Raw genomic sequence first — 12,612 nt, forward strand, 5'->3', positions numbered from 1 at the left:
ATGCTCGCTAACAAAATTTCTAGCTAGCCCCCCCATTCTATCAGTTACCTTCATGACATGTGAACATGGGAAGTGCAAATTAACCCATTTTCCACAATCACATTTTCCTTCATTCAGTGAAACACAATGAGGATTACCACCAGTACCATCAACCTATATAGATCTAACCTCGTATACCCCTGTGGGTATATTCCAATAAAAAACAAAGTGCCTTTTTGAACTTTCATAATTCTTCTCCCACTTTATTTTGAACCTCCCAGTCCATAATTCATTTTGTTCTGCAAGTTGGTGCGCTATTTGAGACCTACGGGTATACCGTTCAATAGTTTGCTCCAATGAAAGTCTAACCATAGCAGTGACAGGCAAACCTCGTGCTTTTTTCAACACTCCATTGAACGACTCTGAAAGATTTGTTGTCAACACTCCCCATCTTTTTCCACTATCATGGCTAACGGTCCATTTGTCCAAGGGAATTTCCATGAGGTATTCATGTGCTTTGACATTTTCTTCTCTAATTTGCCACATCAAGGATTCAAACTTCCTTACTTGATGGGCTGAAGCAGCCCTTCACATCAATCTGCTGAGGTCTTTGTTTGGAAATTTAGATTGAAAGTTGCTCTTCAGATGCCTTATGCAAAATCGATGGAAGGCTCGAGGCTCTTGAAATCGCCGCAACTCCTGCAAACTAGTCAAGATTCCTTTTGCCCTATTAGATATAACACATACATCTTGTCTACTTTTTATCACATGTGCACTCAAATTTCTAAAAAACCACTTCCATGCCTCTTTTGACTCTTTGTCTACAATAGCAAACGCTAAAGGAAGAATGTTATCATTTCTATCAATTCCAACAGCAATTAATAATTTGATCTCATACTTTCCATAAATATGAGTTCCATCTACTGAAATAACAGGGCGACATGTTTGGAATCCATCTATGCATGGCTTGAAAGCCCAAAATACAAATTTAAAAGTTTTTACCTCTGATGAACTCATAGACTCTTCGTGTTTCCATTCCACAACTGTTCCATGGTTAAAGTGTTGAAAAGCTGCAAAAAATTTAGGTAGGTCACTAAATGATTTCTCAAAGTCACCATACACCAATTCAAATGCGCGTTGACGTTCAAGCCACGCTTTTCTGTATGTCACTTGATGACCAAATTTTTCATGAACCTTTGAAATGACATCTAACACCAAGTACTTAGGATTTTTTCTAATTTGATTTAGAAACAGTGATGGAATCAAATTGGTATTTAGATTGGCGTGACCACTAGAAAGCCCTTCAGTCTCACATCTATGATTTTCAACATATTTTCCTATCTTCCAAAGTTTATCTCCAACTTTTCGACCTCGAAGAAACCACAAGCAACCCAATAAACTATAAAACTTACATCTCACAACCCATAGACTCTTGGTAGATGTTACCACCTTGAACTCCTTATTTTTGTACAAACTCCAAATCGTTACCGCCCGTTTCAATTTTTCTTTACTACTAAAAAACATACCTTTTTTCAAATCCTTTTTTGCTTCCTCAGACCAAGCTGAACAATATTCCATCTCAGATTCACATGTAGACATGAAAATGTCTTCCTCATTTTCTAATGTCCTGAAATAGGGTATGTCATGATTTTGTATTTCAGACACGCCTTGTTTATGATTATGAAGATTTACATCATTTTGAAAAAAATCTCTAATATCATCGATATCTTCATCAGGTTCACTTTCATCACCATCTTTTGGAGGTTCATCTTCCTCCGAACTTTCATCACTAATTTCAGCATTTACATCATTATATAGATCAACGTTGGTCTCATTATCTCTGTAAAAAAAATATTAGTTAAATTCTAGCAAAATTATAAATATAGAAGCTTGTTTTAAAAGCGATAATTTATACTCTAAAAGGTTATTTCTTCTATCAATAAGAGATAATTTATGTATACTAACAATAAAATTATCTTATTAAATTGTTACACCAAATATAGATTTGTTGTTTTACCTAGCCTCATAATCTCTGGGACTATTATCAATATGCATTTGACTACTTGACCCTTCACCAAATGATCGATGACCATGCATCGACAATTGTTGGAATGGTGGTTGAACAATCTGTTCTACAAAATGAGGTTGATTGGCCGTGGTAAAGCCATAATTTTGAGCCAATAAATTCATGTGATAACCATGATGACCACTAACTTGAAATACAACATTTTGATCTGTTGATTTGGACTTTACATACATCTCCAAAACATTTATATCAATCTTATCCGCAAATTTTTGAGGTATGAAAAGGAATTGTAACAAAGATTGGTCATTCTCAATTTTAAACTCAAAGAACCTTGTATTGTTACCTTGAATTGAACATGGATATTTTCCAGAAATATCCATATGAATATTTACACTATTTGTTTCCATTTTCTCATGCAACAATCTAACCAATTCAACATAGTTAGTTGAGGTAGACATGCTAATAATCATTCTAGCACATTCAGTATACCTAAATCCGTTCATATCCGTAATTATTTCGCCACCCCAATACAAAGCAACCATCACATTATGTTCAAAGCTCGTCATCTTTATCCTACACATAAAAATAAGATATTTTTTAAAAAATAATATTAATAAATTAGAAAAATAATTTTAAACCTATAGTAAGAACTTAACATAATATGATAAATTTGACTTATTTAATTCATACCTGATGAAGTTTTGTGAATATTATTTTAACAATGGGCAACAGAAGTGAAAGTTTTGATGAAATTCTTATTTTAACAATGGGCAACACAAGTGAAAGTTTTGATGAATATTGTTGGAATATGCAAAACATTCCTTACAACAACATTTATTTTATAATTACATGTGGTCAATTTGAAAAATGGGGGAATATGACTTTAACAGAGTGTTGTAACTAATAGTCACATTTTTAAGGTAAAACGTTACTATGAGTAACGTTTTATAGCTAACTTTGCAGGATTCGATTCTAAATTTGCAGGAGTCAAAGGCGCGTGATTGGATTCTTTAGAAACGTTACTCATAGTAACGTTTTAAATTTGCAGGATTTGATTTTGAATTTACAGGATTGGATGTGATTGGATTCTCAATAAACGTTATTGTGAGTGACGTTTTACATCTAAAACGTTACTAACAGTCACGTTTTAGGTGTAAAACGTTACTCATAGTAACGTTTTAAATTTGCAGGAATTGATTTGTTTCTTTTATATTTTCTAAAGAAAGTGAAAAACAAGTTATCTATTGTGAATAACGTTTTAGGTGTAAAACGTGACTATGAGTAACGTTTATTCATTTAACGTCGTCAGATTTGTCAGCTTTTGTCCGTTGAATTTTTAAAATAAAAATAACCTAAAACGTTACTATGAAATACGTTTATACTACTTTTGTAAAAAACTTAAAAAACATATTAGTTAGGTGAATTGGTTTTAAAAATAGCTTACTTTGGTCAAAACTTCGGGAAATGGAGAGAAGATGAAAAGAGGAATTGAAAAAGATTCTCTTATGTTTTAAGAAAAGACTTTTCTCCCTCATTGGTGGTGGAAAGAAAAATTGAAGTGTTTAAATAGAGAAACACTTCTACTAGTTGTTAAAAGGGTTGGAAAGAGGGACCCCCTCGTGCCGTAGTTGCTCGGCTTCGGATTTGAAAATGATCGAGAGATTAATTTTGGACAAAGTCTGTTTTAATTATTTAATTAATTAAATTAAATGGCCAAAACGTTTCAATTATTTAGTTAATTAACCGAAACATTCTGACCCAACTCAAATTCGTGCGACCCGTTTTATTTAAAACACTTTCCCATTTTATTTTTAATTTCCCGCCATTGGAGATGACTGTTCTGNAAACGTGACTATGAGTAACGTTTATTCATTTAACGTCGTCAGATTTGTCAGCTTTTGTCCGTTGAATTTTTAAAATAAAAATAACCTAAAACGTTACTATGAAATACGTTTATACTACTTTTGTAAAAAACTTAAAAAACATATTAGTTAGGTGAATTGGTTTTAAAAATAGCTTACTTTGGTCAAAACTTCCATCACTGTATCATTACATAAGCAACATTTATTGTCATCAACATGTATATTCATGTTCAGCAACCTTTCCTTTATGAGAAATCTCTTTTGTATTGCTAACCATATGATGAACCTTTACCTAGGCAATGATACAGAGTTCCATATTAGTTCAGCGATTCCCAAGTTTAGCTTGGTTGCCCAACAAAGCAAGATGACCCTTGGTGATTGAGTATTCTCCACTAGCAGTAAGATTAAGTTGTTCATGTGTGTACCAATGCTGCATTTAGTTCTTTAGTGAAGTTATTTTCCTCCAATATCAACTGTTGTCTACTGGTGCTCAACGATTCCAAATAGTGTCTGCTTTGATGTACACCCCATGCACCCATTTCACCCATAAAGACTCTTTACTCACAGCTATCTGCCATACTAGCTTGCCTACAGAAGCCACATTCCATTTCCCACACCCTTTAATAATTAGACCTCCTGCCTCTTAGGAAAAATAATTTTTTCCCCGGGATACCAATGGTACTTTCTTCTTTTCACCACTACCTCCCCACAAATAGTCTCTACATTTCTTGTCCACTTTTCTTTACTACACTCTAATGAAGTATGAATACTGATCCCAAAAATCTGTGTATTGAAAACAACACAACCAACACCACTTGAAGCCTCCATGCATGCGAAAGTTGTTTTGCATAGGTGTTTTTGATCCTTCTTAGCTTATCCACAAGTTAATGACATTCAAAATCTGCTTCTACACTTCTTGTTAGGAATAAGTTTGACTTCTCCATATTTTTCACAAGCCTAGTAGTGGCACTGAAATGAACCAAAGCTTCCATAAGTCTAGTAACAGACTTAGACTCTCCTTTACAAAAAAGAACATAAGATTATCTGCAAGTATAAGTTGGTTCAACCTTTGGCCTTTGCACATATGATGGAACTTGAAATTTGGCAGGCATGTCATGCTTTTAAGTAACCTTGAAAGGTAACATAGGATCTCCTTGCCTCAATCCTCTCTTTCATTCAAAATAGCCATAGCCTTCCCCATTGAGTTTGACAGTAAATTTTGGTGTTGATACACATATCATTATCCAATTGATAAATTTTGTTAGAAAGCCAAACCCTTTTAAAGTTTCCTCCAAAAATTCCCAACTCATCATGTCATATGCCTTCCTGAGGCCTATTTTCATCAAACACCTATGAGTGGTCTTTCTGTTATAATGTCTTAGCATATCATGACAAATCATAATATTATGTACCATAGGTCGTCCTTGCACAAATGCAGCTTGATTGTCTGCAACTAGATGACTCACATCAGTTTTCAGCCTGGTACAGATCAGTTTTGAAATGCATTTATAAAGAATACTACAACATGTGATTGGTCTAAATTGACTGGCCTGTTCTGGTACACCCACCTTAGGAATAAGTGCTATATCGGTTTCATTCACTTGCTTCAGTAGTTTCCCATTCTGAAAGAATTCCAAGACTGCATCGGTGATGTCTTCTCCAACTATCCCCCATGTCTTTTTACAAAATCCACTTCCATATCCATCAGGCCCTGGGATATTTGTTTGGTCTATCTTTAACATGGCCTGCTTCACATCATCCTAGTAAAGGGCTCCAATAGTTGCATTTGTTGTATCTAGGGGTCTACATAGGTCGGTTTGGTTTGGTTTTTCATTAAAAAAAACCTAAACCAATTATGTCGGTTTAAATCTAAAAACCAAATCAAACCATTCAAAGTCGGTTTTTTCGGTTTCGATTTTAGTCGGTTCTTTCGGTTTTTTACAACTATACGGTGTTTGAAAAAGAAATCAAATATATTTTCACTTACCTATGTAATAAGATAAACTTAAGAAATGTTAAATGAATATAAATTTTCGTAAACACGATAAAATTCACATGAGTACAATTTTTTTTTTGAAATATCAACGTTCATTATGTTAAATTAATAAGATTAAAGGATACAATCAAACTGAATACAAAATGAAATATTTACAAAGTAAATTGTTAACATTGAATTTGAAAAACTATAACAATATAATTGTAACTTCGGATCTTAATACAAAATAAAATATTTACAAATTTTACAAGCCCAAATTTGAAATAAAATATATAAACATTGAAAACTATAAACTAACTAAAAATATATTAACAAAGTAGATTATAAATAATATTTTTATATATAAATAAAATAAAATTATATATATATAATATTTACAAAATTTTACAAGCCCAAATTTGAAATAAAATATATAAACATTGAAAACTATAAACTAACGAAAAATATATTAACAAAGTAGATTATAAATAAAATAAAATTATATATATATATATATATATTATGTCGATTTAGTTTGGGTTCGGTTTGACTTTTTTTCTTTTAATACCAAACCAAACCAAGAGTGGTCGGTTTTTTTTTCAACTGCCAAACCAACCAAACCAAACCACAAATTGTTTTTTTTTTCCGGTTTGATTTGGTTCGTCGGTTCGATTTGACTTTACAGTTTGACTTGTATACCCCTTGTACCATATCTATTACATGCCTATTTTGCAATACAATCTCATTTGCTAGTTGTTTCCAGAATGCTTCTTTACCTGCAAGTCATCAAAATTTTGGCCATATTTTACATTAAAATAAGTAAATTACTGAGTAAAGATAACCCCATAAGTGCTCAACTATTTTACTATCATTATACCATCACCAGCACATATGAAGGTCGTGGTAGTATGATGTACTTCAACCTTTGCAAGGTCTTCCCAGTGCCTGGTGGACCATATATAGAGCAACACACCATGGGAAGAATTTAAAATAGAAATTAGAAAAAAATAATAGAGAATAAGAGATCGAGTAAGAGGAATTCATATATCATGTATGGACATACCCAATACAAGAATAATCTTAAGTTTTAAAGGTTGACTTGTCTTAACCAAACTATCTTGGAAATTGGGACTTAATGAAAATAAGGCTATTAATAAGATAATCATGTATGATGCTAGAATTACAATGATTATGCTTTAGTCTGAACAATACGATTAGATAAAGTAAGTCTTAGCGACACAACATGCATTAGGCCATGCTTACCATTAAATCATAAAATTCACAGGCAAGATGCATCACCATCACTGGTGGAGTTGCATAAGAATAGGGGCATATGTTTGGAAATAATTCCAACTCCTTTTATGAGGGAACAACTAAAAGTAATATAGTCCCAAAGCAAGAATATCCTTAAGTGAATGAAACTTTTTTGCTATAAAAGTAAATCCCAGTATCATAGACAAGTTGTTCACACTCTAACAAATTTTACCTAGCACAAGCAAGTACCATTCTTCTTTTGATAGTGTCATGTTTCTGCATATTGCCACAACTATACTTCATAAACTTCATGATGTTTACACTTCATCTTTGCAATATTTAACTCTCACAATGTACAAAAATCTAGGATCTTATTATTTACAGGCATTTAACAACAAAATTCTTTAAGTTGTGCAAAATTTAATGATGTCACTTGATTACAAAATGACACATTCTTTACATCTATAAGAGCTTCATATTGTTTACATGACATTGTTGTAACGAAATTTTTTCATATCCATGAAGGGTCATCTATTTATGAGCTACTTTCAAAATAAAAATAAAAACTGTAATCTATGTATTATATAGATATAATTGCAGGTTTACAAATGTAACACAATTACAATTTTGTGATTAGTTTCTCTATCTTCTTCTTTTTTAAAGAAGTATGACAGAAGTATTGGAGAATATTTCTTCGTTTAGCTCACCTCATTCTTCCTTGTCACAATGTATCTAGAATAGGAAATTCTCAACAATTCATTGATATGAAATCTCACAAAATACAAACACACACTATACATTTATTTTTCAAGAATGAGTGAATTTGTTATTGTTAAATATAAGACATGGAAAAATTGAATGTCAACTTAAAAGCATGAAAAAATATGGACAAATAACTTACTGGTAAAATAGTAAGTGTACGCAAATCATTAATGTTCAATATGTACTCTTTGTCTGTATACTATAATACTAAAGCTCTACTATAGTACCAAGAATACTTTTAGATGCTCCACTTTCATGATACCTAGGCAAAACGTTCAGGTTTCATTACAGTAAAAAATAAGATACTTAGTAATTATCTTCTGAAGATCTAATCACCCACCTTCTGATAAAAATCATGTCATATATCATATGAACTATCTCTAGCTTGCACCTTCATTTTCGTCAAGTCAACCACCATTAATTTCGCCAATTTAATCATGATAACTTTAATGACTAAAGATCCAAAGTATGATGAAGACTAAAGTTTGAGGGAAGGCCAAGGAAATAGGGAAAAACTTAAAAAGGGATGCCGACACTGGCTCGTTTCTTATAAAATCAATTGATTTTAGTCCTGTAGTTTGTGAAAAACTTGTTTTGCTTGTCATTTGAATTTTAGATCCATTGAAGCAGTTCAACATGAAGGAGAATTATTGTCTATCAAAGTATATAAAGCAATAACTGACGTAATATTATTCTTGGGAGAAATCTAAATGGTTGGGGAGTTAGAAGATATGATCGAATATTCATAGCATTGTCCAATTGCAGTGTCCAAGCCACCTTACACTAACCTAGACAATGAACCAATATAAGTATCTGGTAACTCTACTCACTAACTTTAAGCAAATATGGAAAAAAATACCTATAGTGTTTTGATCTAGCTCCACTGGAATTTGAACCTTCCAAAAGCACTATGTTATTTAATTTTGCGACATATGAAAATAGCTTCTTATATTTTTAGGAAAGAACAAACGAAAAGTTTTATTAACGAACACATACACATACCAAAAAGGAAAACAACAACTAAAATAGAGTATTGAAATACAAGAAGATAGATAACACTTATTTTTAGAGATTGAAGTTCAATTCATCCCACAATGAACTAAATTCACCATGAACTACAAAAGATCGGAGCGAGAGATAAGAAGAAATAGCTCTACATGTGCAATATTAGTCGATACAATACAAACACAAAATAGGAAACAAAATTCAAACTAAACTCACCATAAATAATAGAACAGTCTGGTGCAACGATGGAGAAAAAATTAAGGTACGCTCCGAAGTGAGGCACAAAATGATTGCAGAAGATGAATATTCAAGATTGAGATGTTTGTCCAACTTAGCTTTTGAGTTGAACCATGCAAGTACACATAGCACAAAGGAAAAGGATTATAATAGAAAGTGTAAAAGAAAAACTCAAAATTAGCTAATTCCAAAGCAAAAAGAAAATCTGGCCAAGCATTTAAAAGACAGTTGAATTCCTCCTACAGAAATCTTGTGTCAAAAGCAGGTACTTGGCTTCTTTAAACCTACCACTATGTTAAGTTGTTAATTCCATGGACTTAATAGAGGTGCTTATCGATCGGTTCGATCTGTTTTTGAATTACTGATTCGGTTTATCAGTTTGTAAACACCTTAAACCGATAACCAAACCAATAAGATATTCGTTATCCTGGTAATAACACAATCTAGCTAAGGAATTTGTTTCCTCGCCACTCCAAATAGTATGAAATTCTTCAAACATTCAAGTGAGCTCGTGAAGACGAACTATGATCTTTAAAGCACCCAAATAACAGTATTTCATGGCTAAGCCATAGAACAAAACAACTATTTGAGCGAAAAAATAGCTACATGTATACATGTCAGGGTAATCATTATTTGTGTCATAGCAAAACAAGAAATGACATGAACCTGGACTATTTCCTTCTTCTTGTGAACCTCTCATGTGCTTATGTTTTTTTCCCTTGGACACAATTTAAAATACTCCATAATGACTATCTGGTTGTGGTATTACTTTTCAATAGCTAGACAATAAACTATCCCTTTAACGTGCACATCATATATCTTCTTCTTGATAAAAATATTAGGTCCCCTAAAATTGAGAGCTTAAGGCGTTTGTCTTCGAAATAGAAAGATTAATTATAGCTTATATTTTTATGCATCCAACATTTTTGATTTTCTTGGTTCACCTAAAAGGATAAAAGATTAGAATTAAAATGATACAAGTTTTAATTTAGAAGCAACATGAAAAAATAAAACTTTATGATGGAAAAAAGAACAGAGGAAGCCCATATACTATTAGTCAAGTGTTAATGTAGAATCTTAATTGTTATTAAAGAAGTTAAAGAAAAAAATAACCAGTCCAGCTATATTTCATGGGGTCTATTCGATTACGATAACAAAGTAATTTTGCTGTGATGTCCTATTGTTATTAGGTGTGTGTGTTAATTGTTGTGGACGGAGGGGCATGGTAGTTTGGTAAGTACACACAAGCTCTATGAAATATAATGTTGGCGGGATGTAGGCAACCTACCTTGACACAAGAATAAATGGTTGATCCCATGACTTGAACCAGTAACCATACGTCAGTGACAATTTTATTGTTGCTCTAACACTTGCCTTCTTTGCTGGAATAGTTTGAAGGAAAAAACTTACCGACACCTAATGTGTACACCAAACTACATTTTTTTTATCATGATTAGTAGTAGTAGAAGATAAGCAGAGAATCAGTATTAGTCAACAATAGGTACATGGTTCTCTCTCAGTTGACAACATGAAATACACAAGAGATTGTGATTTAAAAACAGTGGAGAAAACAAATTCAATAGACAAACAAAGTCTCTGTATGTTAGAAAATGGTGATAAGTTAGGGTGCTATATAGAAATATCATTGTCATTCTTCATTCATCATCAAAGGAGTATCTTATTAGAATGTTGCACTAAGTTTAGATTCAAGAATCAAAGTTAATCAATAGAGCCGCAATCTTAATTAACCCGTATATGTATCGACACTTCCCTCTAGAAAATAGGTCTATTATTCATTTCTTTAAGCAAACACCCTTCACTGTACTGTTCAGTCAGTCTTTAGTCTTTACATCAAACTCGAAGACAATCAGTAAGTTAGGTATATAGACATTTAGAGCCGATCAGTAAAAACTATCCATTGTTATTCAGGATACTCGAATTTTCAACATTAAAACAAATTTTGAAATGAAAGCACGATTGTTAGAAAAGAGGCAAGAAAATCTGTCACTGCACTTGAATTTGTCTTGTAGAGTGTCCAAGCTACTACCAATCAAACACTTTTTCCTAGAAGAAAGTTCAAGATTCAAAGGGCATCTACACAATGAGAAGAAGATAAAAAAAAAGGTAATTCAATGAAGGAAAATACCGACATGAATTTTGAGGTCTTCGTTGGATCCAAAAAAGAAAATGAATGTGGCAGAACATAGAAAGAGTTAAGGCAGAACACTTACTATAGCAAACTTGAACTTAACTCATAAAATTGAAAAATATGACAGAACCAAGAGAAAAAATTGGGAGAAAAAACTAAACTGTAGAACTTAGCACATCCCACAAACATGATCGGGGATCTGGATATGTAAACCATGGACAACGCCTCTTCCACTTGCGCCAAAATTTGAATATATATAAGAATACAACAATAATTTCTACGCCTTAATCTCAAACTCAGTTATGAAATTGTAAAATTTAATCTTTTTCAAGAGTAGATTAGGGCAAATAATGAAACAAAAGCTGACCTAAAAATGCATACCCAGCTGAGAAGATGAAGTTAATGAGCAGGCCTTGAATTCAAGTTTGGAGAAAAGAGACTTCTGAATACTTGTGAAGGAGCGGATGTCTCTCCTTGTTGGTACAAAGATATGAAAGAATGGATTCTTTTGGAAATGTTGAGAAAAAGTTAATGCTTGCTCATATCAGACTTTTGTGTAATGTCTTCATAACTTACAAGCTCTTAGATCGTAATGTAACGTTTTCTAAGATTTTAATTTGCTCAAAAAGGCTATGTAGATTGTGGTTTGAAAAATCAATAAGTTACATCATAAAGTATAAGAATGATCATTTACGAAACAATTATCCCCAAAGGGAACACTTCTATCCCAAGAAAAATAAAGATTGATCGCTTTTCGCTTTGTATTTTTTAAAAATAGTCATTATTTGATGTTTTTGATATCAAAAGTCCAACATCAAGATCACAGGTTCAAAACTAGGACATAGTAATGAACTCATAAAGATTTATGCTATTCTGAATCTTATAACAACATACTTCAAATGTTTCAATTTATGTGATACCGTTTGACTACAAAGTTTAAGGAAAAAAAAACAAACGACATTTTGTGATCTAAAACAAATCTTAGACATTTATTTGACTATCAGTCACTTTATAAAGACTAAAAAGAAAAAATTTAAATTAAAAGTCTTCATTATAGAAAAGTAATATTTTTTGAAATAATCTTAAAAGAAAAATGTATTACATAATTTGAGACGGAACGAGTTGTAAAGAGTCATTATAGTTTAGGATCACATCATAGGTCCAGCACACTTGGGCTAACACTGTTTGCAAATTGCAACTACCTTGGGCCTTCTAAATAGGGAAAATTGTATATAATAGCAAACTATTAATTCAAATTAAATGCTATAAATATAGTTTGATTTAATTGTACCTCATAGCAAACTGTTGCTATTTCAACTCTCTCCTGGTGAATCTCGCTCGCCACTCTCGTTCTCTCCCTCGC

General features: G+C 32.3%; 1 protein-coding gene across 1 annotated transcript; it reads right to left on the bottom strand.

Moving 5' to 3' along the window:
• Positions 1–567: 567 nt before the first annotated feature.
• LOC125858783 (uncharacterized) lies at positions 568–2,571 on the bottom strand. The gene is made up of 2 exons (XM_049538583.1): positions 1,997–2,571; positions 568–1,819 (listed from the first exon to the last, which is right to left on the bottom strand). Exons 1-2 carry the CDS (start codon positions 2,569–2,571, stop codon positions 568–570), a joined length of 1,827 nt encoding a protein of 608 aa, XP_049394540.1.
• Positions 2,572–12,612: the final 10,041 nt, after the last annotated feature.

Source organism: Solanum stenotomum, chromosome 3 (assembly GCF_019186545.1).
Source record: "Solanum stenotomum isolate F172 chromosome 3, ASM1918654v1, whole genome shotgun sequence".
NCBI classification, from domain to species: Eukaryota; Viridiplantae; Streptophyta; class Magnoliopsida; order Solanales; family Solanaceae; genus Solanum; species Solanum stenotomum.